Below are 25,283 nucleotides of genomic sequence, written 5' to 3'. Positions count from 1 at the left end.
GTTTATTGTGCAGTAAAAGCTAGCTACAGCACTAACGATTAGAAAGCAGAAAAAGCAAATCAGAAGTATTTGGGAATATCAACATAGAAAAGGACCTTCTTCAGTTGAAAAAGTTGAGTTTACTTTAAATGAATAGCTATTTCATACATTATAAGTGTAGTTTCTGACATTTAAGTGACCTCTCCAGGCTGATTGTTTCCTAACAATCTGAAGCACACATTGCATGGGAGAATCCCGGCCCTTCCCATCACTCCATTACTAAACAGCTGGAAGCTGTTGTTCACTCTGTACTGTAATCAGCTGCAGATTAAAGCTGAACTGTTATTAAACCTGGGCATGCATCAATTTGCTGTCAGGCAAAAAAAATTACTGGAAGCCCCAATGAAGTGCTATACAACAATTTGTTCTTCTTCTCCTCTTTCCCTTGCTCCAACATGCTGGTCGCCTTGTTGGTTGGACGGACCCAAGGCACACTGTGAATAAGAGTGCTTTCTTCAGATTAAAGTTAATTAAAGATATTTTCGACACTATATCTGAACCAAGAAATTTTGGTGATGACTGACTGACAGGTAGAATGCCTGAGGCAAACTTTCATAGGAAACTTAATGCCAAGCTGACAGAAGCACGAACGAAAGATGGAAGAATGACAGACAAAAAAAAAGGTATCTTCACAAAGAACTATATGTCAGTTCAGTTTTACTACTGTTACAAAGCCAGCGAAAGCTTTAAAACACACAAATTTCTCAACTTTCTGGACTTAAGGAGGAAACTATACAGCACATTGCAGTCTTAGGTAACTAATGGCCCCTGAAGCGCTTTCAATCTCCTTAAAGACAAGATATACAGTATGTTGATGTAAATTGTTACCAGGCATCACAAACATTTCTGACTGCTGCAAACGGGAGGGTCAGAGCCATGTTCAGTTCTCATGGGAGTGGGCTGGATTGAAGGGGATTTGGGTGCTTTGGAATTCAGGGGAGGTCCTCCCTGTTAGGATTAAGTGAATCATGTTGAGGTGAGGCACTGGGATGAAAGGTATTGGTCTGTTGAAGAAGAAAGGGCCCAAGGTTTAAAACTGAGAGAGAGAGAGAGAAAGTCCTGAGCACAAGATGCAAAACTGGAAGAACAGTATTTGCTATTCTTGCTGTCTTAGGTTAGAATTAGAGAGAAAGTTTATACTTCTCCATACAAAAGGTTACCTCCGATAATCACAGCGACCAACTTCTTTATCCACAGTAAAACAAAGACTTGTAAAGACAAGCAAACTCTGCATTATCTCCCTTGTCTTCTGAATCAACATTTATTTGAGTCTCAAAACACAGGAAGTGCAGGGTTGGCACTGCATATTATTCTGGGATCTACATGAAAATTGGTCTAATAATGTCATATAAACAAAGGCAGGCACATGAAACATCAACACGGGAAGTTATTCACTTCACTATCTAAGATGGCAGGATATGAGGGGCTAAAGATGTTATAATACAAATAAACCCACTTCCTGCCGCTGACGGGTTTATCTATAAACACTGAACAGATTTACTGTACTGGAGAGGAAATGTCACGTACCCTGTAGCTAAAACACACAGTGTGACACCTTCTCACATGTGTTGTGTGGGTGGCCATATAGTATATATTTAGCACACAACATAACATCAAGGATCCTGGGTGTTATTACCTGTCTATAAGCAAGAGATTTGAGACTACAGCTGTCCCCAAAGCAACTCATAATGAACTCATCACCAACTTCGGGCTTGCGATGCATTCATGTAGTTCAGTGATGACTGTAAACTTTTTTTTTTTTTTTTCACCTCTGCACTGGTCTGCTCTTTTTCCTCCTCTTAGATCCTACACATTAGCACTGACACTTAGACGCTGCTTCAGAGTGTAAAGGAGGGGTTTATGTTGATATAAAGAGAGCAGTGTAGTAAAAAACACAGGAGATCCTGTGTGTTGATCCTGTTGCTAGGGATTCTGGACTTGAAGGGAAGATGAAGCTTCAGAGTCTTGAAGGAGCCCATTTGGGAAGAAAATACATTTCACATACACTTAGATAAGCCCAAATATGTTTAGACAAAGATTTCTGAAATAAAAAATGTGCTTGTCCGAAGCAAATGATATCACGCATCTGTAAACCTGTTCTCCTTTCTGCATTTGGCAGCCATCTGATGCACAGAGCTGAGTCTCAACCTCACATCTCAAATATAAGGTGAAGGAATACATAAAATTGTTGTTTGAAAAGCATTAAGTACATCATATTCTTTCAGTCTTTTCAAATAACAGCCGGAGATCATTACTAGAGTAAAATATCAAAACAAGAAAAGCAGTCGGATGGTACGCTGGGGGCTTTTACGGGGCATTCTGTGGGGTCGCAGGGACGGCGGGTCTGGCGTTGAGGTACTCCAGAACAAAAACCTGCAGGATCTTATTGAGGTTCTGAATGGTGGAGCGATCCAGGTTCTGCTCGTTGTCATCAAACGTGTGCCACACAGAGGGGAAGGGTGAGGGGATAAGGTGGAGGACACGTACACCTGATGGAGAGGCACAGGATTACGATCACCCAACAGAACTACACAATATAGGTACTGTAACATGTTTAGTACATATATTTGTGGTAGGTGTGTAACTTGGTGTGCATACCTCTGCTGAGGAAAGGTATATGATCATCTTCTATGCGGCCAACAGTTTGATCGGGCCAGAAATATTGCACATTGTTAGGATGATCCATGAGCTCATTCATGTTGTGCAAACGCTTTTCTGAGGATAAAAGAGGGAGGACAAAGAGTAAAAAAGTGAAACTATTTCTTGAGTTTGGAGAATAAAACACCCTTAGGTATTACTTATTAACAGTCGAATAAATAAAGAATGAGCTGATTCGCTTCATCTGGACTGTGCGTCTGATCAAATATGACTGACAGAGCTGGCAACATGAGCAACTTTTATGCTCTATTAGCAACTGAAGCTAAAAATATAATCTCCACAGCGCAGCACAAGAGTTAAAGAGAAGTAAGAATTTGACGTCAGCACAGTTGCTTCATTAGCCTCCATATGATGATGACTGTCTGGAATATGACTAATGTATTAATGACTGGTTATAAAGGTGACTCATGGTGCTTGTGGCACACCTTCATCTTGTTGTGTTTACAATAGCAGTCAAATATTTGATATTCACCGATGTTCTGCAGTCTGGAGAACCAGTGCAGTGTGCTGGGGAACTGGTTGCCGAAGCGTGGGCTGGGAGCCCCGATCAGGTCCAACAACACAAACAGATCCTGAAGGACAAGAAACAGGGGATGGGTTAAGGATGCTCTTATGGCACACATACTGAGGAAAAGTCTCTGACTAGAAGCCCATTCCCATGAGAAGCTCGCCTCAGAGCCCCTGCTTTGAGTGTGGTGGGGTGGTGCAACACACTGACATTAGCACTATCTCTGCAAGACTCACAAAATGCATTGTCTGTTGTCTATGCATGCACACACACACACACACACACACACACACACACACACACACCAGGTTCTTTAAGATATTGTGTGCTTTATCTCTGTCAGTCCACACAGGAATGTCTACATTTGTTGATAAACAGTTGTGCTATCTCTCAGCAGCTAGGAAACAGAACCATACACCAATTAATATGACGTCTTGTTATCATTGACTGTATAATAAATGATGCTTGATATCAAGACACCCAAGCCTCCCACATGATAAAATGGGTGGCTTTGAGATCTCTTCAAAATCCAAAACTATTCAAGACATGCACCTCCCTTGCTACGGTGCCTGTGTGGGCTGTGTGTGTCAGAGCAGATAGGGCTAAGAAGATTGTGCTGAAATTGATGTGGGCTAACAAAGGGATGGTCTTGAGTGTGATTTAGTGATAATGCTAATCTCAGCTGGTCTGGGCAGAGAAAAGTGAGCAGAACTGTGATGTACTATGCCGTGAAGCTGGTTGGTGTCCGTGGCTCCGGCTGGATGCGGGGTGGCCTCCATCTTCTGGGCCAGGTGGCGAGAGCCATACAGGGAGTCTGTGGAGGTCCACTGGAAAAGAGCCTCCTCTCCATCGAAGAAGAGCAACTGCAGGGTCAGGTCGGGACTGGAAATCTATATTTGAGGTCAGAAGAAGACAGTGATGTGCTGCAGCAGTTTGCATCCCCAGACTTCTGCTGCCCCCTAGTGGGCTTGAGTTTGCAGTGACACTGAAACTGCCTGAGGTTTCCTTAGGTTGCTTTTAAGTGAATTTTCAAAAGATTTTTCAACATATTCCTCAACATAAAACTTCTGTGGTAGTTTTCAATCTCTTCTATGTCATTTATCAGTTATTGATTATGTGTCTGCCTCCATCACAGCTGATGTATTTGTATTCAATGTGATTCCTATTCCCACAGTGACCTTTGTGACAGACAGCTGAGTCTGATGAACATGTCCCTTGGCTGATCTCTCCATGTCACAGGCCCTGTCACTGTCTGCCCAATAGACAGGGGTGTGAGCTCAACTGTGAAACAGGAAAAGGGCAGAGGAGCAAGCCGCATGAATACTAAGTGTTTTCCACTTCACTTGTTTGTGAAGCAATTAAACATTGTTGCTTGCAAATGTGTGTGAATTTCTATACAGCGGAGCCAGTAATTATAGTTTTGTGCTTAAAATGCTGTTGCCAATGATGCTGTTTTGAATGAATTAGACCTAATATGAAAAATTTGCAGATGGCCTTCATCTAAAAAGCGATGTACACATTTTACTTTAGCAAAACCATAAATTTCTTATTGACTGATTCGTTGAAAATGCTTAAAGGGTGGGGCTGGCAAAATTCTACATTTTTCTTATTGTCAACAATTCCCATGAAAAGCTGCTAACAAGTGCGTTCTGTGTAGCTGAAACCTGATTTAGAATATTCATCTGTGCCATAGAACTTCATTGTTGCCCAAGCTTGTTAAAAACATATAAATCTCTCATTACCTACTGTAGTTTGTTTTAAGGTCAATCCCACAGAGAAGTATATTAATCCACAGCCGAAAAATAGTCCCATACAAATGAACTATCTGCTCCAGTTTGAGCAATGTTTGAAAAAACTGTACTTTAGCGAGTTGTTTCTTAAAGATTTATATATCTTCAAAGTGTCACACACTGGACAGAATGCTGGAATGTACAGAGACACGAAATGCATGATTGGTTTTTTATCTCTTCATGGAATTTGGTGACAACAGGAAAAATACAGACCAGCCTTATCTTTGAATTGTTTTTTCCTGGAGCTTAATGCCATTGTGACTTGGGACTCATAACCACAACTCATCAGCTGCCACAACCACAAAAACTAACCTCCAAATGGCCAAAAGAGTCACATTGAAAGGTCTATTCAATGCAAACAGTCATCCAGATTTTTTACATTACACCCTTTAACTTCTTGCATGTCGTAGCTTGAAGGCACATGCTATAGGTCACTACCTTCTGAGCTTTCAGTTCTTCATCCAGTGCTCGTGCCAGCTCCAACATCATGGCACAGGGAACGGCAGAATCAGTGGCGCCTTGGAACTCCCTCCCGTGCCACTGTGGTGGGTAGTACTTAGAGTCGTAGTGACACGCCAGGACCAGGCGGCGCTTTGCTGATGGGTTGAGGGTGGCAATTAGGTTAGTGAAGGGCAGGGGGCCGTAGGGCGTTTGTGACACAAACTTATCCTCCGTCACATCCCAGCCTGCTCCGAGGGACGCAAGGGTTGTTTTGATATGCTGTCAACACACACAAAGATTACTTGTTAGTCATGAGCATGCAGTATGTCAACTCATCACCAGCTCACTAATTAATGTGCTTCGTAAAAGGATTTTAACAGTTTTCTTCACATTTAAAATCTGTGTGCATCATGACATGCTTCATTTGTGGCAGTGGGGGGGAGACACGTGTTTGTGTCTACAACTGTTTCTATATTTCAAAGTGCTCCAGCCATGACACAGTATCTTAAATAAACTCACCTCCTGCACGGCCTGGCTGCCCGCAGAGCCTGGATACCTGGTGACCAGCAGCGGCCTCAGATCCCTCAGCCACATCTGCTCCAGGTCAGTGTGAGACAGCGCGGTACTGACCTCATCTTGTGTCAGGGTGAGAGCTCGGTGATGGAGCTGAGCAGAACCAGAGGAAACAAACAGAACGGATGAGAAGTAACACTGGGTTCAGTTAATGTTTAAGATGGAAATAAGTGTGTTCAGAAAGACTGCTGTAAGGTAATCAGTGGTGTGGGGTACTGATGATCACTGCAGCGCTGCTAACAGAATATGCATCAGAATATTATGCAGCAATGTTTACTGCTATTTTCAGTACAGTTTCAGTTTGGCAGTGTCTTGGTATATAAGAGCAGGGGAAGTGTCCCTATGATGCATTTAAATTGAGCAACAATGTGGATGACATACAGAAGCGCTCATTTTAGTGTGTCACAACACTCTTGCAGATTACTGGAAACCACTCACTAGTTCTGCAAACATTGGATTTTTTTAAATTTTAAGTTTAAAGTTGCTGGGAGCATCTGAAGACAAACACAATCTTAAGAGGGATTTTTTTTCCAAACATGTCGCCTACATAACGTTAACCTAAAAAAGCGACATTGTGTTTTAAACGAGCTGCTGAGTTCACTCCAACACCTCTGCAGAGAGAGACACACGAGAGCCACTCAGACCGGCGTGAATAGACATTGATTGAATGGCTTAAAGAACACACAAGGGCTACTTTAGAAAAGCGGGGATCTATTGAATAAAGAGGCAGAAGTGTGAAGGGCGCTTGTCAACGTGCTGTTACTCTGAGAAATAAACATGATTGTAAAAGAGCAGATCATCCACTTTGTGCAATTTAACAACAATATGGATTTGGATTCTTGTTCTGAGCTGTAAGGGCCCATTCAATGCGTGTTAAATTACAGTCATGGGTTAAAAAAAACATATTGATCCGCTGATGCCGTAGCTCTTTCCTTTAGTCTCAAAGTTCACCTGCTGAGAGCCACGGTTGTCGTGGTAACAAACCCGAAAAGACGGACAGCGAGCAGGAGGGAAAGAGCTGCTGGTGAATATCAGAGCATGGTCAAAGCCTGCTTTACACTGCTCCAGCCTTGCCAATCACAGGCACACTGGGTTGTCCTTAATTGCCAACGTTGTTAATTGGAGTCAGTGTGAAGACTTAACCCTAACGTGCTAATAAGTCTTCACACTGAACAATCTGACGGAAGACATTTGTTCTTCCTCCTAATGTGGTTTCACTTTAGCGTCTCAGACAACAGGCAAGGCCACATTCCTCCACTCTGTTCATTGTAATTTAAGCATAAACATTCGCTCACAAAATGAAGTCAGGCCCACACTGACTACAGCACGATGTGGACTCAAACATCAGTGGTGTAATTACAGAGAGGCAGGCAGTGCAAAAAGTATAATTATGTGGTCACATGGACTGAAGATTGTCTTCCAAAGAGCTTGGTCACACTGGGCTCAGAGAGGGTTAAAATGGGGTCCACTTAAGGTCTATAAATACCAAGACCTGCAATTGGAGGATCAATGACGATGACTGTGCTGCCATAGCAACTAGGAAAAGGGGAGAGGAGAAGAACATAAATGAGGAGCATGAATGGCCAGGCATACCCAGGTGTATCTCAGGAGAATTACACCACTGTGCCAGCAAACAGGGAGGAGGGCTGATGGAATACCATGGATAAATATACATTATGCATATCAAAACCTGAATTTGGGGATCTCCTCTCTTTGTAATAATGAATACTTGAAGTACTAGTAATCTTCATCTAGAGAGGAAATGCATGCACGCATATAGACACGAAACAAACAGAACGGAACTGAATAATTTTCAATACAATTCAAATAATTTTCTCACAAAACAATTCAAGATATTGGGTTCAGATGTTTTAAATTATTTTTAAAAAGTGAATGAGATATTTAGAGGCCATGAATATGTACAAACATTCATTTGTACCTTGTCAGAAGTAGGTCACATCACATCGCAAGTTAAAAAAAAATATGGTTTCACTTCTGGAGACGGTTTTCTGAAGGTCTAAATAAGATACAATTCTTATGACTGTCAGGCAAAATGTTAAGCCAACAGAAGGTGAAGAGATCCTCTTAATTTATTTACCTTTTCTTGAGTCCAGGGAATTCCTCTGGTGCAGTGGATGAATGTCACCCAGATGGCCACAGTGTAAAATAAACGCATTGTGGACGGACTGTTGCTTCGCTCAGCCATCGTTGTTGCAGCTCCTCTCCACATTCCTGTCGCTCCTCTGTGAAAGCTTACAGATCATGTGAAAAACAGGGGGAGGACCGAGGCTCTTTAAACCACAGCGCGTCACTGTACCGCTGTGTGTGTGCGTGTGCGTGTGTGTGTGCTCCGTCCACTCTCGGGAACCACATGGGTGCTTGTGACATAGTGCCCTCATATCTTCCTTAGACAGTTGCTCACTTTCAAATCAGATGAACACATTTTACCCACAGCATAGCCTGGAGGTCATAGTCTAAGTGGACCCATTATGTCGTTTGAGTTTTAATAGCTTTTAACATATCATATTTGCAAGTACATATATCGGAACTCACGCATTACTTTGTATACTAAAGCTTTTATAATGTTTTCTTTTCTTTATTAAAAATTTCTAAGGAGAAATCGTAGCATTAAACATTTATTTACTTATTTGTCATCTATTTGTGAAAGTTAAGACCAGCGATTCGTGCGGCAACTACCACGTGGTCTCCTTATCACGTGGTCAACCCGGAAGTTTGTATGCTTTACATGTCAACATGGCCCTGTCGCTTACTTTGTAGCTAAATCACAGTTGTAGCGTCTTTTTTGACACAGACGTGTTTTCTGGGTGCCGGCAGCCATGGCTCAGGAGGTGTGCAGCTTGAAGGAACAGCTTAGAGAGAAAGAGAGAGAGATAGCTGCTCTGAAGGATAAACTGGCACAACTGGAAAAGGTACGAAAGTTTTAATGGTATTAAAGGCTGGATGTACGTTTGGATGCAAGACGTAAATTCATTTAGTTGTCAAATTTTGCATGTGGAAATGTGTTTTTATGTAGCACTTTATCATTTCTGATGCAGCTAGCTTTAATGTTGCTATAATATCTTTATAGCCGAGTATATTCTACATAACACCAGCAAACATTGTTTTTAGTCTGTCATGGAATATAAAACAGCACGTTCAACGTCGACAACGTTACTCCTCTATTTTAAATGAAACCTGGACGCTTAATAGACAGCTAACTAGCTTGTTAGCTAGCTAGTCAGCTAACTAATTGTCCTGAAGATGATGTGTAGTTGAGGAACGAGTTAACATTAATACACAGTAAGAGATGGTCCCATGAGCAGTGGTGGAAGAAGTATATGATGTCCATCAAAAATTGAAACACTCAAGTAAAAGTACATCAACTTGCATAGTACTTAAGTAAATATACTGTGTCACATTACACCACTGCCCCGACACCAAACAAATTAGAGAACATATATAGTGCATACAAACATTGTTGTATGTCCTTATTCAGTCATCAGGAGGCACCCGCACATCTACAGTTCCATTTATTCAGTTTCAGGGAATGATCGCACAGCACCCATATGAATATCAAATCAGATGGCATTAAAAGTACACCGTTAATGCAAATACACTTCTGCAAGAAACTGTGTAAATTTCATCTAGGAATGCAGCTCCATAGTCATAGATTCAGATTCTTTTTGGCTAAAAACAAGTCAATGGGCAAACATGAAAAAATACAGAAATGCCATCTTATCACAGAAGAAAAGTATTAGAAAAATAGACTTTTTAAAATGTACAAAATGAATATATACAGTATTTCAGAAAAAATACAGCACACTTAACTCACTGAAGCTTCAGTGCTGAATAAGTATACAACAAGCCGCTTAAATCCCTCCCTGTGAAGAGCTTTGCCCAAACACCTCCTTATGCCAGACATATGGGCTACAGACATACGTATGTAAAGAGAGATAGAAATGTAGCTCATTATATTATCGAGCCAGGCTGCTGAGGGCTGTGGCGCCACATGGCTCTCAGCTCCTGTTTAAATTTGTTTCTTATATCTTGTGTAATAATTCCTCCCCTGTGTGATATCAGAGCCACACCTCAGCACTGGAGCTGTATGACAAAGTGACACCCCTGAGCCCCCTGAAAGCCAAAGCAGCCCTCAGCAATGAGGACATCATGCGGTACAGCAGGCAGCTCCTTCTGCCTGAGCTGGGTGTACATGGTATGGGTGGCTGCAGACTATTATTCTGATATACAGTCCAGTAAGCATTCTGTTAAGGGAGATTTATAGCATGACTGAACACAACAGAGTGAATCTTGACTGTCCACAGGTCAGCTAAACTTATCCAAGACCTCAGTGCTGATTGTGGGCTGTGGAGGACTGGGCTGCCCCCTGGCACAGTATCTTGCGGCAGCCGGCATTGGTAAGTTGATTAATGCTCAGTGTGACCTTGTGCAATGAAATCATAAACCCTTCTATAATTGCTCTTGAACTCTATTTGCTGTAAGGGTGTGGATAATTGTTTAACGCCAACAGTTTGTCTTTTCTTTTAAGCAGGGTCTAAAATTAGCCATCTGGCTCATCTCCCAGCGGTGAACTTATTAGAAATTGGCCTGTGGGGGAGAAGTTTATCAATATTATCAAGGTTTTAGGAGCATTCTTTGGACAGCAAATTTGGAATATGTGTCTCAGTTGGTTTTTTTACTGCAGTTTGCCGTCACATGGCCTCTTGCCTGTTTGCCATCAGCTGTGTTCGTTGTAAACAAACAAACTCGCCAATAGTTTGCAAAGCTGGGGCAGAGATGCATGCACAAAGAAAAGCCCACATTTCTTGTGGGAAGGAGAAACACACCAACTTTTAAATATTATGAAACACTGGGACATCAGCAGGTTTTTGGATATGCGCAAATACTGCAACGCCAACCTTTTCAAGAAGGAGGTTGAACGAATGAAAGAGGGAGTTTGTGTTCACATGGATGAAAAAGTCTGGCACTTGTGTAAGCCTTTGAAAAAAGTGTATTTTGATGCAAAGAAGCAGCATAAGGCCAACAGGAGGATGCACGAATCAGAGTATACAAGGCTGCATGTAAACATAGAATATTCATTTTTAGCCATGTAAACAGCTGAGTAGTAATATTGTCTTTTCTGGAATAAATATTCTGATAAAATGAGATATTTCGTACGTGTAAATGTAGTCAGTGTAACATTATCATGCTGTTTATGATCAGTGACAAAATGTGTTGAGTAGTGAGCAGATACAGAATTAAAGAAAAGGCAGCAAACAAGAACTAAAGATAAAAAGCACACTTTGTTTAATTGTTACCCTGGTTATAGAGTTTAATCTTTATCATTTTTTATTGGGTTTTGAAATGTACTTCTGACTGACCTGCTTGTCTTCGGGTCTCCGTAGGGCGCCTGGGCCTGCTGGACTATGACGAGGTGGAACTCAGCAACCTGCACAGACAGGTACTTCACGGTGAGGAGAACCAGGGCCAGGCCAAGGCTCTATCTGCTGCCAGTGCAGTTAAAAGGTACTGACTGACCCGCAGAGACAGTGACCAGCTGTTCTGTACGTACAGCACATACAGTGGAGGTCAAAAGCACCTTAATGCTACCACCATCTACTAACAAAAGTGTGTCAGAGCATTTGAGAAATGTCTGCAGATATAGACCTGAAACAGAGGAGTCAGTGTTTTGATATTATTAGTAAATGTTCTGTAACTATGATAATTGGTGTATTTTTATGTTTCTTGTGACCTTTTGGTTGCTGTATGGCGCTCTCCAGTCTCGCCGCAGGTTATATTTGGTTGTGTATTTCTACTCAGTCTGCAAATATTGTGTAAACATGTTATTTTAGAGACAGCTGTTTTTGGTGCCTTTCTCCTTCACAGTGGGCCTACTGTGGTTAGCGTGCACATTGTACAGCCAAGACCACACGGGGTCGCTATTTCTCTGATTAGCAAATAACTGGTGCCGTGTCACACATATACTGTTCCCCTCTTATTTTTATTCATATTTATTCATTAATGATAGTTTACTACATGCATAAAATAGTTTGCAATAAAAGAGTCTTTAGGGAGTTTTTTGAGATAGTTTCTTTATTTCTGCGAGTTAAAACAGGCAGTAAAGATTAAGAAGGAGGTAGAAATTGGGGCAGACATGTGACTGAGGTCCCGTGTCCGATTCCAAACTCACATGTTGCTGTTTTGCAGTTTGTTCTAGGTTTAACTGAACCACCCATATGGCCTTTGTATTTGCTTTAAGACAGTTGATAGAAATACTAATCTGCTTGTATTAAAGCTGCTAACTATGGAGGACCAAATCAGCCTTCATTGATATTTTCTGAATGTGACTTCATGTCTGCAGATTGAACTCAACAGTTGAATGTATTCCATACCGCCTGCAGCTCTCGCCGGAGAACGCCTTGCAACTCATTCGACAGTATCCTGCTGCAAAGCCCTCAACCTACATCTGTTACGCAGACCTGCCACTGGCTAATTCTTTGTCATTAATCTATCTTCCAGCTGCCAAGTCTCATTCAAGCCTGTGATTGCTTATGTAGCACGGAGAGAATTTCCGAAACTCAGTTGTGAAATGTTGACTCGTGACTAACCGATGAACTCTGTGATGTCACCTTGACTTCGCTGACCTCATATATGACATTGTGGCTGATTGTTCAGACAATGTCCCCACTCGTTATCTGGTGAATGACGCCTGTGTGCTCAGTGGCAAGCCTCTGGTGTCAGCAAGCGCCCTGAGAATGGAGGGGCAGGTAAGGTCTTGCATCAGTGTGGCAAGAGTCCATCAGCTCCTGTAGATTTGTAACGTTATTTTATCTTGCTGTGTGTGTATAGCTGACAGTATATAACTACCGTGGAGGCCCCTGCTACAGATGTCTGTACCCAGTGCCCCCACCCCCAGAGACAGTGACCAACTGTTCTGACGGAGGGGTGTTGGGAGTGGGTGAGTCTTGCCCGCGTACTTACCCAGGAATCATTAACTTTGTACAGAGCACAGTCTGTTTCAATAATTGTTGTTGGTAAAAATGTTCCAATTTCTTGAAGTTCCAGGGATAATGGGCTGCTTTCAAGCTTTGGAGGTCCTCAAGATTGCTTCTGGGCAAGGCTGTATCCTTTTAACTCCCATGTTACATACAGTACCTTCTTGGGCCGTTTTGTTGCTTTACATCAGGATTTTCTGCCTAATCGTCCGGATCAATCAACAAAGGACTGCTGAAATGTTTTCTCTGTAGCAAAGTGAGGGATGAGGAGAGTGTTTTGTGCCTCTCTGATAAAATAAAGTAAAAAATCTGCAGAAATATTTTGTTTACAATCTCTGAACTCGCTGACTCTCCGTTTGTCATCCCTCTGAGAACGCTTATGAAGCTGTTGTGGTTACAGTGTTCCCATGCTAGTGTTGAGACTCACATCAGAGAAGAGACTTGTCCTATCCTGCCTTCTGTCTTGCATTGTAATACCCATGCCAACACCTGGCCCCTTATGCATCACACAGGGACGTGTTGTACTGCATGCTGCCGTGATGTTCATGCATAAAACGTGCCAGCTGATTCTCTGAATGAAGCAACACGGTGATGCTTTTCACAAAGTGGCCTTTTCCCTGACTGGGCGTGGCAGCTTCCTGCGGCCAGCAGCTGGTGATGTTTGACGCTCAAGATGCCAGATTCAGGTCCATTAAGCTGCGACCCAAGCAGGCCGGCTGCGCTGTGTGTGGAGAGAACCCCAGTATAAGCCAGCTGGTGGACTACGAGGCTTTCTGTGGGGCGGCTGCCACAGATAAGGTCAGTCATAAGGGACGAGGCCGATGGGGCACCTCGTATCATGGGGTCATGCACATTTTCACAGGAATGTTGCTTCTGGAAGCGATGAGAAATCATTCTTTGATCGACTGGCATTTCCATTTATGGGACACAGCATTATTCTTTAATCACAGGAAAGATCTGTCATTGCCTGATTTCCATGTGTTTCAGTGCCGCAAACTCAACCTCCTTTCCAGAGATCAGAGGATCACAGTACAGGTAGGGCACATATACCACAGAACAGCTGGCCATAGCGTGACTTTCTGTATTTAGTACTGTTTATTGTATGATTACTCACAATTTTCATTTGCATTCATAAGCTGATTACATCTCAGAGCTGACCCAGCCCCAAATGGGAAATGACTTCAAATGTGCCTGTAGATTTTCTATGGGAAAGAATAATATGTTCTACTTGGCACTGAGAGCAGTGGTAGTGGATTGCATCTGTTTATGTTTCTGCAGAACTGCCACTCTCAAACCCGCTGAGTCATTAAGCGCAGAGATGGGGATCATGATTGATTGGGCTGTAATCGAGATTGTGCAAGGGGCTCCAGTTAGAAACAGTTTTGTTTCCTGCGATTTAAGGAAAAGCAGTTAAAATGTTCATACAACTACACAAATACAAATCCAGGCAACATATCAACATTTGCTGTGAGTAATTCTGTTTAACTCTAGGTAAAAATCTGATCTGTCTTTTTGGTCAAAAGATACGTCCACACCTCTCTTTAATAATCAAGTTCTTACTCTTTGTGCATTAATGAGTATTTTTATGTAATTCCAGGATTATAAATCTATACTGGACAAGGCAGAGCCCCATCTCTTGCTGGATGTGCGCCCTCTTGTGGAGGTGGATATATGCCACTTACCTTTCTCTCTCAGTATCCTTTCAGTGATGGAGACACAAGATCACTCTCACATTGTCCCGATTCTGAATGGTCAATTCGCGTTCGTCCTGTTTCCCATTTCTGTGTGCTTACACACCTTATATTGTTGCCAGACATTCCCCTCTCAAGTTTAGAGGAGAGGAAGAGTGAACATATCCGATTACTCCAGGAGAGAATCGACCAGTTGAAACAGCAGATGGCAGGTGACTGCCGGCCTCCAGGTAACATGTCAAAACACCATTTAGGGTCCATACGTGTTGTTTGAAATGAGCGAGCACGTAGAGCCACTTGTGCATATTCACAGTCCGCTGTGTGGTCTCGTACTGCCGGGCCGGAGGCTTATTTTGGACAGCTAGTGGCAGCTTTTAATGGGGTTGCTAGGTGACCCCTTTTCCAAAACAAGTGTGGTCAACCTGAGCAGCTGGTCTGCTTTAGAGAAATGAATATTCAAAATGTTATTTTGGTGACGTTGTGGATATTCACTGTGTTGAGCTTTCTTTATAATGAGCTAAATTTAGCCTTGTGGACTTGTAGCTTAGCATTTAATGCAGTCTTGGTTGTTTATTATATGGTCATTTTCTGAAGAGACAAACATTTACCCTTTTTCACTTTCACTGTGTGCAGCTTTCGTGCCTTATGGTGTTTCCCTTTGTTCTCCTGTCATAGAAAGCAGTGGAGTGGGTTGAAGTTAATTAGTAATTTGATGAAGTCTTTGGGATCCACTGGCGTCACCAGAGTTGTCTGTCAGTGTTTTCTGTCTGCTGCTTTTTCCAGTGTATGTGATCTGTAAGATGGGTAACGACTCTCAGAAGGCGGTGCAGGTTGTGGAGAGGATGAGCGGATCAGAAGTGGACAGCATCACGGTGAAAGACGTCTCTGGAGGCCTCATGTCCTGGGCAAAGAGGATAGACCCCACATTTCCGCAGTATTGAAGCATTCTTAATACTTTCCTGTGAATAAACTCTTCTCTTGGTCATCAGTGCTGATTTGTTTCTTATTTGTCCATGTATTGAACACTGTGCTTTCAGGTAAATTGTCCTTGATTTCATTTGGGAACTGCAAACTCTCACATACCAAGTGCAACAACAGAGCAGTTCCTAAAATGTGTTGTGTAATCTGCTGCGTATCATGTCATCAAAAACCTGAGCTGACAGTTAGGTAACACGTAAGCATCCTTGCAAAATCATGTCCTTCTTCCTGTTTTTTTATGCCAATCCTCATTTTAAGTTAATTGAAGACATAGCTTCCTAAGTGAATGGTCAGGGTCCTTAAGCAGACACACATACCCCTGTTTCACTTTCAAACCCCTGTTAAGCAGGCCAAGAGACAGCACAGAGCCTCAAAGCCATGATCACATAACTCCACTTCTACTTTCTTTACTGAAGTAAAGTGAAATCAATCCACTCTTCAGTTTGCTGGGGCCACATAGGGACCCCTTCAACGCCCCCCGAGGACTCCTGGATCCGACTTGGGAAACCAGAGTACTCCAAAGCGATCCGGGACGAGTGGAATAAAGTTTTTTCTTGGCATGACAAAGTTGAAATAACGGAAAAGAAAGGCGCATGCGCATTGGCTCGCGCTCCGTCGGAGGCGCCATTGCTTCGCAGGGACTGTAGTTCAAGTTTTGCTCCCCACACATGGAAAGTCAGTTACGAGGAGATAATAAAAAGACTCCAAGCCCCAGTGACGGTCACTGCTCTTTTTCTCGACGAGCGGGGGGGAGCAGTCACAGCTGGAAGGATAATAAGATGCGCATGAATTTACAATCTGGAATAAAAGATAAGAGAAAATAAATGGCCGGCTCGGTGAGTCTCAGCACGCCTGTATGTCAAACTTGTGTCGCTGTTTGTTAGACGAAGCTGACGACGCTGCGCTTCGGTGCGTGACTTCCAAAAAGTGCAGAATTACAAAGTTCAGACTCCGCTTTCCTCCGTTGATGGAGTTACAAAGTTTCTTCGGTCCGCTCACAATGGAAAGAAAGGCGCCCTTCGCTGACTGTGGAGGTAAAGTATCGTTTCAGAAAGCTTTAAGGCGAAGTTTGCTTTTAAACGGGCTTTACGTGGAGGCAGAACTACAGCAAAGTGCCCTCTGAATGTGTAAATTCAGCTCTTGTATAACTTGTTTTGCTGGCATTCTTGACTCGGGTTGTGTTCTGCCAGCAAGCCGATCGAAAGTGGGAGGGGTGCAGATGTTCAGGAGCCTTGGTTCCAGATGTTTGTGGAGGTTGAATTCTTGTAAACACACAAATGATACGCTTTATCAACTTTAACGTGTCTCTCAGACTATTGTTTTCATGGTTTGCGCACGAGCCAAAAAAATGGCTGTTGTGGTGAAAAGTTTGTTTAGTGCAGCAAACGTCAAAAAAGGCCGGTAGTAAAGTTAAAACTAATGACACTGGACGCAAAAGTGTAAGTTGTAACTCCTTTAAGCGCGGCCCATTTACAGAAAGGCAGTGAGTTAGCTTAAAGCTAACCTTGGGGAAGCACTTACAACCAAAACAATGCGAGGCAACAGCATGACAACACGAGTGGTAATGAAGAAGATAACGGAGAAGTCAAGTTTAAAGTTTTAACAGTTGTGGCAAAGGCAAATATAGATGAAGGGCTTAATTTCAGCAAATTATGAGCCAGACTGACTCTTGTATTAGAGGGTGCTGAAATTGATAACTGAGAGTGTTAATTGAGAAGGCAGAAACATGAATTGAACTAAAAGGGGCTCACAAAGGGAAGAAAAGCAGCTGTTCATTCATAGTGCTGAGCTGCTTTGCCACACAGCAGATTGAGAGCCTCATAGTGTGCAGCGGTTTACTTTCAGACAGGTGAACACATTTTTCCTGACATAAATAGCAGTGTGTGTGTTTGTCTGTGCGTGTGTGTTTGACAGGCCTGTTGTGGTCAGAGTGGATTGCTGGCCTCAGTAAGGAGAAGGAGCACCACTCCAGGATATGAAGTTTGTTGCAGTGATTTTACAGCAGAAGACTTTTTCTCCATCACCTGCCCGTCTAGTAAATGAGTGTGTGTTGCGTGAGCTCAGGTGGGCGGATCAGCTATTACCCTCTCAATTTATGAAAAACAATGTCACTTTCATAAAAGCACACAGTGCTGACTCACTACGACTGATGAGGACCGAAGATTCGCCCGACCAGCAGTGTGTCCGCAGAGATCCGACTGTGCTTTTTTCTGCCAGACTTCACTAAAACCTCCACTATTTAGCGTTTCACGTTGCCATTGGAAGAAACCCAATGTCTGCCTCCTCTCCCCCATCCTTACCTCGAGCCTTCCTCCACTCTCTCCATCCGCACCACCCATCCTCGCCGTCGCCAAGCCCGCCCGGACCGCTCTACACGCGGCTGTCCAACGGCAGCCACAGCGTCCCCAGCCCCACCAACTCCCGTGGCTCCTTCCATGGGGTGTCCTTCCTGCTGCAGATAGGTCTGACCAGAGAGACGGTGAACCTGGAGGCCAGCGACCTGTCGCTGTCCGCTGTTAAGGACCTGGTGTGCTCCATAGTGGACCAGAAGGTAAGGGTCTTGTCTCATTGTAGTGCTCTGCTTTCAGTTAGAAGGGACATCTCACATCAAACATTGTGTCTCTAATGTCCTCTCACGCATACAAACATGTTACGGTTAGCTTGTTTTCAAACTTGAGCAGTAATAACTAGAACAGAGGGCCAACGCGTTGCACCAACATGTGTTTTGCCATCTTCTACCATATTCATCTGTTTAGGTTTTGCTTTCCAAAGCAGACATCTGGGTCTCGTGCCCCAAAATGAGTGAAACACCGCAGAAGCATGCACACAACAGCACTGACGCTCCTCCAGTTACAGGACTCAGTCTGGTAGCGCCAGTTATTTACATTGTGGTATAATGGAGCTGGACTTACTGGATGAAAGTGCATGTGTACACGTTCATATGTGCACACATATACAGAACTGCTCAGTTTGTTTTGGCTTTGCCTGTGTGGTGTTGTCCCGACTTTATTTTCCATGACAGTGGCAGTGGGTTGTAGCCTCAGCATAAGAAGTGGATTTAAGTATAGGCTGCATCATTCAACGTCATTTGCCATTTCACATTTGGTCATGTGCTTGGTTAGGTACCATTCACATTTGAACTGAAACTGGTTCCTAAAATTTAGTACTGATACCCTCTTTTTGGTGCTTTACTCCCTCTGCAATAACCGAATTGTAGTTTCATTTGTAAAACAATACTGCAAGTCCAGACTCCTGAGTGGCTTAGTGTTGGCTAATGCTAAGATAGTGTCAATAATAACAGTGAAAAAGGCCCAGTTCTGTCCAACAACAACGACTTGCCCATATTCCATAAAGATATTGTTGAAGTTGTCGATACTTAAAGTTTTGTCACCCATGGAGGATTCAACTTACTCTGTGATGGCTGCAGGCGTACTCATGTTAGCTGGGGCTTGGCTTTCAGGCTATCAAACATGGTACATTCTTGAGCTTTCAGATACATTTTGTGTTTGACCAGGTGTTTCCGCAGCTTAGACGTGTTGCCCTGGCCAGCTTTGCATTATGCATTACAAATATTGAAGTAAGTGTCTCGGCATTGCCCTGACTCGATGAAGCTGCAGGGGTGACTTAGAGTCTCTTTCTCTCTTCACTCTTTGTACTGTCTCACCCAGATGTGCTCAGTTACCAAAAATTGACACCAGATGATTTAACGTGAATTGGCACTCGCTTGTACCAATGTAATTTTGACAGTTCGGTACCCAACCCCGAGTCCTGACGCCTGACAACATCCTAAGCGCAAATCGATGGTGCCAGCTTTAATTTGCCTGTTCTAGTTCATTTGTTTGTGCTGAAAGTGGTCAGGCCAGTCCTGATCATAGTGCAAAGTGGGGATTAGGGAAAAACACTTGAATATTTGTTTCTTAGTCAAAGTGGCTCCATATGATGATAAGCATTGTAAAACTACACCGCAGACTTTATGCCATTGATGTGAAGTGGTTTTCTCTGCCAACATATACATAAATAAAGGTCATTACACTGCTACAAAAGCCAAATAAGATTGAGAAAGTATTTCAAATAAACCGGAGAATTAATTAAATCAGCAATGAATTTGTATTAAAGTATTAAAATTGAAAGTTGATAAGATCTGTTATTATTTATTTACTAAATATACAGTATTATAAACATGTGAAGGTTATCTGAACCTTTTTCTCAGTAATTGTCTTCTTTGAGCCCATGGCTGTGTGCTTCATTGTTGTGTGGGATTAATGGTGTGCAAAGCCCGTTGGAGTAATGAAATGGCTCCTGTGTACATTCACACGTTGCTGTTTTTTTAACCTCTTGTGCATAATGATGATTACTCCATTTTTGTCTGTAATTAACATCGACTGAATAAAAAGAGAGCGATTAAACAAAGCACTTTCATCAGCCACTGGGATCTGAACATTAAGGTCAGTCAGAGCTATATTTGTGCCTCAGATGATGATAATGGAACTAAGGAAAAATGAATGAGGAACAAACTTGTGTTGGAACAACAAGTGGAAGACAGTGACGGAGCTGTGTGTATTGTGCCCGTGTCCTTTGGTTTCATGTTGTCCAAGCTGACATTCCAGAGGAGCAGGGTAATGTTGTTGTTCTTTACGAGGTCTGCTGATTCTCACTAGCTAGTTATGAACAGTTCTGGTCCACAGAGCAGAAAATCTCATCACTGCGCATATTTACATGGATCCTGTAACATATTGGCATAGTTGCAAGAATCTGTAACAGGAAAAGGGTGGGAAATATGATGCTTTGAAGACACTCCATAAGGGAAATCAGTGCAGTGCATTCATGGTGAGTGGGTGCTAACAATCTGCGGAGGTGAGATCAGGATCACTTATTCCGTATGTGCAATTTTATCACTGTGACTCACATTCATCTAGAGATGCCATGCACTGTAATAAGATATGGCAGGAAACTACTAATTTATGGCAGCAGTCATGGGAGCTTGGAAAGGCTGTATATACAATAAACATCTGAACATACTGCACATCTTTTTCATCAAAATATACGCTACATCATCACCACAGAACATATCCAGCCTGTTCATCCACATTATTGTGCATTTCTTCTGTTAAACACTGCCAAATGCAGTGTACTGCCTCAACTATTTCATGAAATCCAGCCATATGGCTTTGATATCAATGGAAAAAGTGACTGTAGGCCTTCTGTGCTCTCCAGTCCATCCCTGCCTCACTTCGTGTTCTCAAATATGCATGACAATTGTGAGCGTTTTACAAAGTCCGCTCATCCAGGCCAACATTTCCAGCTGAGGATCTCTGACCCCAGCTTAGCTGTTGTCAGTCGTCCCAGGATGTCTCCAGTCAGCAGAACTTCAGGTGTCTGTCAGCAGTGGTGAGGCAGGAAAAAGCTTCAGATTTCATATGGTGATATCTGCGTGTAGATAGAGTCTGGATGGAAGTGTATTCCCCCCTTCGTGCTGCTGTTTCCTCCGCTGAGAGCTGACCTGCTTCAGAGCGTGACTCACCACTCAGCCATGCAGCAAACAGGGATGCTTATCCCGACTTAAATCTGTCCATTCACTGTCAAGTTTTCTGCTGTGTCAGCTGTTGTGAACTTTCAGAACGGAATTCAGCTGTGTGTAAACCATGATATTAACCATGATCACGTCATGGTAGCCTTCAGCCTTGTGGCTAAGATATTTGCCCATCTCCCTGCTGATGATCTGGGTCTGGGTCTCCATGCCAGTAGGGTAAGAACCCATATGCACTTTTTTCTCAGTTGCTCTTTTCATAGCAGATGCTGGAAGATGTAGTTCCTCCTGTCTTTGAATGAATTTTTCCCAGTAAGCAGCCGGACTGCCTAAACCAATTCCCTCATTGACCTACTGGAACAGTAAAGCTGGATTTATACGTACAGTGTAGGCTTGGATTTACAGTTGAGTGTCAGATTTCACCTGTTGATAACACAGGTGCACTGCCAGGCACATGCATTTAATTAGCCTGTATTCCGCACAGCAATGTGTTTACATTCATTTATTTTGCTGGGCTACACACATACTTATAGAACAGGAGTTACATCAAGGTGACCTGCAATGTTATTTTGCCTTGTGTCATCACTGAATGGGGGGGCTGCTGCTGTGCGAATGCGGTGTTACGATGTCCATTCATTCATACAGATCATGATGAACAGAAGGCCTGCAGTGTAATGGCATCGCTATATGTGTGTTACTGAAACAGAAAAAGCAGCCCCTGCTGATCAGTCACAGTTCTTGTGGCCTCAATGTGGTACCTCTGTTGCTGCCGTAGCCCCGACATGTGGTTAGATTTTTCTGGAGACAATCAGGTATGGTGTTACCATGGAGATCGGGTTTACCAGTCATACTTTTCATTGCGAACTGTGGGCACAGCCGTCCTACTCAGAACCTCAGTTAGGATGCTTGTATCTGCCATCCCTTTCTGTCACTGTGTCAAAGCTTGTCACTGTAGCTTAATTACAGAACGTTGTGAAGTGAGTGCTGTACTCTGGTGCACTTTTGCTGTTGTTAGTACACGTCCTCTTTGGAGCCTGTTCCTTCTCTGCATTGCTAAGCTATATGATGTGTGAGATCTTTTGGTGTGCTAGACAACTAGCTTTGTATTAAAGATGCTTGTTACTTGCAGAGAAATCACTTCACAAACCCTGAATGCAAGTCTGTATTCCACAGCAGTTGCGGTTGGACAGCTGTAAAATGACCAGATGTTTGCATGTGCTCCCTTTTTCGTGTGTTTAATGTGTCATGGCTTCAGGGTTGACATTTCATATCTTTCCTGAGCCCTTTAGTTTTGAATCAGTCTCATTGTTTGACAGGGAGCCATGCAGCCTGTTATCATAGCTGTGTATTGTATAGATTTTGTACGGTTCATTCCTCTTCCTGCTAAAGACTCAACCGCATGACTTGGCCAGTGTCCACAGTGTAGATTTACTTTCTCTCTGTTGTCTGTGCTGATCTGAAGTTGGTTTTGATTGTAGTGGTTTGGATGACATTCACCAACTTCAGTGGTTAAGGTCAGCCTTAGTCTGGGGCAATCTGATCTTGATAGGTTCAGCCTCAGTCTCTTAGAGAAGCTATTGTGGTTACTGGTCCTGCAATCTACTGAACACTTTAAATTATGACTGTTTTAGTGTCACTACTTGGCACGAGGGTATCAACTCTGAGCCAGGCTCCTTGATGACTGTGAGAAAGGATGAAGGGAGCCAGCCAGTGGGTGGCGGAGACCCTCCCAGTGGGGTACCATCCAGCCAAATCTAACCCACAGCAGCGTATTGACAGCCCCCCAGTGGCTACATGCAACTCCAAGTTGGGACCGCCTTGTTTCACTGGTCGGGTCCCGACTTCTCTGTCTGGTTTTTGGGCTTGATGAATGGCGCGAGATAAACATCCATAGCTTCCACTTGTTGAGCACTTCCTGTTTGGTGTCGCCCAAGTCCTCTCGTGCAGCCAGCAAGGGAGCAGTGGTGGGACAAAAGTTCACGACTCCTTGAGAATGACTCCCAGTTAGCCAGCTGGTCAGCCTGGACAGCCAGCCAGCTACAGAACATTCCTCTTCACCCAGGCATTTTTGGAGGATGATGTGATGCTGCTCGGGATGGGTGGGATTAGACTGCTAGGAAACTGAAATATTTGAAGCTAAACACTTGCCTTGGTAGTACTGAACATCTGACACATTTTGATGGATGCTGTAACGGCAACTGCACGATCAACACGGTTTAGTTCTCAGTTTTAACAGGACTGCATTGAATATCCGACAAAGACACAACTGAATTCTCTTCTGAATGTTGGCAGCAAACATGTTTCATATAAATGGAGAATTTACAGTGTAGTTTGGCATCAGTTAAAGGTTTTTCTTGCTATCAAAGGGGATGATAAAGCTTAGCAGGAGGAAGGAAATTTGAAGTTCTTTTGGCGTAGGTAATGGAAAAAAACATTAAACCCTTGCCTCAAATGTTAGTTTTATGAATACTTTAATTTTAGCGCTTGTCCTGAGGATGTTGCTGCATTTTCACTCCAGCTGGAAATGCTGTGAAAAGCAGCTGCCTCAGCCACAGGTTTCCCTACTGGTTTTGTCAGTGCTGTTACTCCCAGTCTCGGGTTGAGGGCTGTACAGCTGCCTCTGTAATTAGCGAGACAAAGGCCTTTTTGAGGCAGAAACAGTCTGCGTTGGATAACTTACAGTAAAATAGCAGAGTATTATAAAAAAAGACGGATTTGGATCGTTCTAAAACCTTTAAGTAATATCACTCGCATGATGCAAGGTAGGACTTGGTAGAACAACAAGATCGCCTCAATATTCCTCTCTCAAGATTTATTAGATTGAGTTGTAAGGCGGCTTTCGTTGGTGAGCCTTTTAATGCTCTCATGGTGGTGGTGTATCTACCTTTGGGTGTGTTGGTGAATTAGCTTTGGAATATAAAATCAAAGCATGACTGTGATCTCACCAACACTTTTAAGATCTTCATGTTGTGTTGAGGTTTGTCATAAAGATGGACCTGGTCCGGGAAAAAATATCTATAGAAAGGAGCGAAATAAAAAAGAGCAGTTATATAGAGAGGAAAATGAGAAGAGAAAATAGCAAGAAAGAAGGGTGCAGATGGAAAACGGAGAGACTGCCGCTCAACCAAAACTAACTGAAACACTCGGGAAATAAATCACCGCCATCTCCCTCCCGTCCGCCCTCCCTTCCACAGTATAAGCCCACATCTGCATGTTCCTATGGAGCTGGCAGCCATATTTCACCCCAGAGGACGTCCCAACAGCGCAGGGCTTTATGTGTGATATACATGAGGCCAGACGTTTCCTGGAAAGCACATTCAGCTCCTTCTCAAGAAAAAACAGGTCACCCATGAGTCAAAATATTCACTGTCAGTATTTGTTCTGAATACACACCTTTATGGTTGTAGCCTTTTTCAAAGCCAAAGCCATGGAGTTGGCTAAATTGATATCACAAATGAGATTGCTGAAAAAATTAATAGTCTTCCGTGTACAACTCAAAAGCCTACTTGCACAAGGAATCTATCAATTTCCCCAGTCTTGGAGTAATTTGTGGAAAAGGGGGGAGAGAGAGAAGAAAAAGGGAAAAAAAAATCTCTGAAGTTCAGCGAGCTAAGTAATTTCTACCATCTGTAGTGCACATTTCTGCCGCCTTGCTCTCCTCTAAATGTAAAGTGGCAAGGCAGAACGCAGGGCCCGGCCACAAGACTCAGAGAATGACAGAGTGGAGAAGAGTGGTCCTCTCCAGGGAGAGGGGGCAGGGGAGGCTGGGACAGCCCTGTTGGCAGGCCTTGCACGAGGCACAGAGGGGGCGGTTGTATGCCATTCAGTCGGTGCCAGAACCATCAATAGAAGGCCGCTCCTGCCACCAAGTGTGGCTTTGCTTGGGATTTTCTGCGCTACTAGCTTGCCCAAATGCCCTTCACCACACTTGACTTTTGCCAGTGGCGAGAGATAATCTAGCATTACTCCAATCTCTGTTAATGCTGGCTGAAAGGGCTTTCGATTGTGATTATATTGAAGTGGCGGGCAGCAGTAATGGTGAACCTTTTAATTCTCAGGAATCCTGGTGACTTTGTCCTTGGGAAG

General features: G+C 43.2%; 3 protein-coding genes across 4 annotated transcripts in view; 2 read left to right on the top strand and 1 right to left on the bottom strand.

Annotated features, from left to right (window-relative positions):
- Nucleotides 1–665: 665 nt before the first annotated feature.
- On the bottom strand, nucleotides 666–8,276 carry qpct (glutaminyl-peptide cyclotransferase). The gene is made up of 7 exons (XM_076749584.1): nucleotides 8,108–8,276; nucleotides 5,956–6,102; nucleotides 5,434–5,715; nucleotides 3,928–4,095; nucleotides 3,170–3,269; nucleotides 2,638–2,754; nucleotides 666–2,528 (listed from the first exon to the last, which is right to left on the bottom strand). The coding sequence occupies exons 1-7, from the start codon at nucleotides 8,237–8,239 to the stop codon at nucleotides 2,347–2,349; spliced, it is 1,128 nt and encodes a 375-aa protein (XP_076605699.1). The 5' UTR covers nucleotides 8,240–8,276; the 3' UTR covers nucleotides 666–2,346.
- Nucleotides 8,277–8,740: 464 nt separating this feature from the next.
- mocs3 (molybdenum cofactor synthesis 3) lies at nucleotides 8,741–15,677 on the top strand. Its single transcript, XM_076747939.1, has 13 exons — nucleotides 8,741–8,939; nucleotides 10,090–10,222; nucleotides 10,332–10,424; nucleotides 11,412–11,532; nucleotides 12,368–12,442; nucleotides 12,656–12,773; nucleotides 12,856–12,964; nucleotides 13,066–13,128; nucleotides 13,636–13,799; nucleotides 13,989–14,036; nucleotides 14,599–14,695; nucleotides 14,815–14,922; nucleotides 15,476–15,677. Exons 1-13 carry the CDS (start codon nucleotides 8,847–8,849, stop codon nucleotides 15,631–15,633), a joined length of 1,380 nt encoding a protein of 459 aa, XP_076604054.1. The 5' UTR covers nucleotides 8,741–8,846; the 3' UTR covers nucleotides 15,634–15,677.
- A 592-nt stretch (nucleotides 15,678–16,269) lies between these two features.
- Nucleotides 16,270–25,283, top strand: part of prkd3 (protein kinase D3) — a 34,817-nt gene continuing 25,803 nt past the window's right edge. The window contains exons 1-2 of one of the 2 annotated variants that reach the window (XM_076749374.1): nucleotides 16,270–16,704; nucleotides 17,585–18,221. In XM_076749374.1, the coding sequence (XP_076605489.1) occupies nucleotides 17,943–18,221 (279 nt within the window). In that variant the 5' untranslated portion in view covers nucleotides 16,270–16,704; nucleotides 17,585–17,942. Of the gene's footprint in view, nucleotides 16,705–17,584; nucleotides 18,222–25,283 lie in introns of those variants that run through there. The other variant, XM_076749375.1, reaches the window with a different exon arrangement.

Source organism: Chaetodon auriga, chromosome 14, assembly GCF_051107435.1.
Source record: "Chaetodon auriga isolate fChaAug3 chromosome 14, fChaAug3.hap1, whole genome shotgun sequence".
Classification (NCBI taxonomy): Eukaryota; Metazoa; Chordata; class Actinopteri; order Chaetodontiformes; family Chaetodontidae; genus Chaetodon; species Chaetodon auriga.
This window is presented reverse-complemented; position numbering and strand designations above follow the sequence as displayed.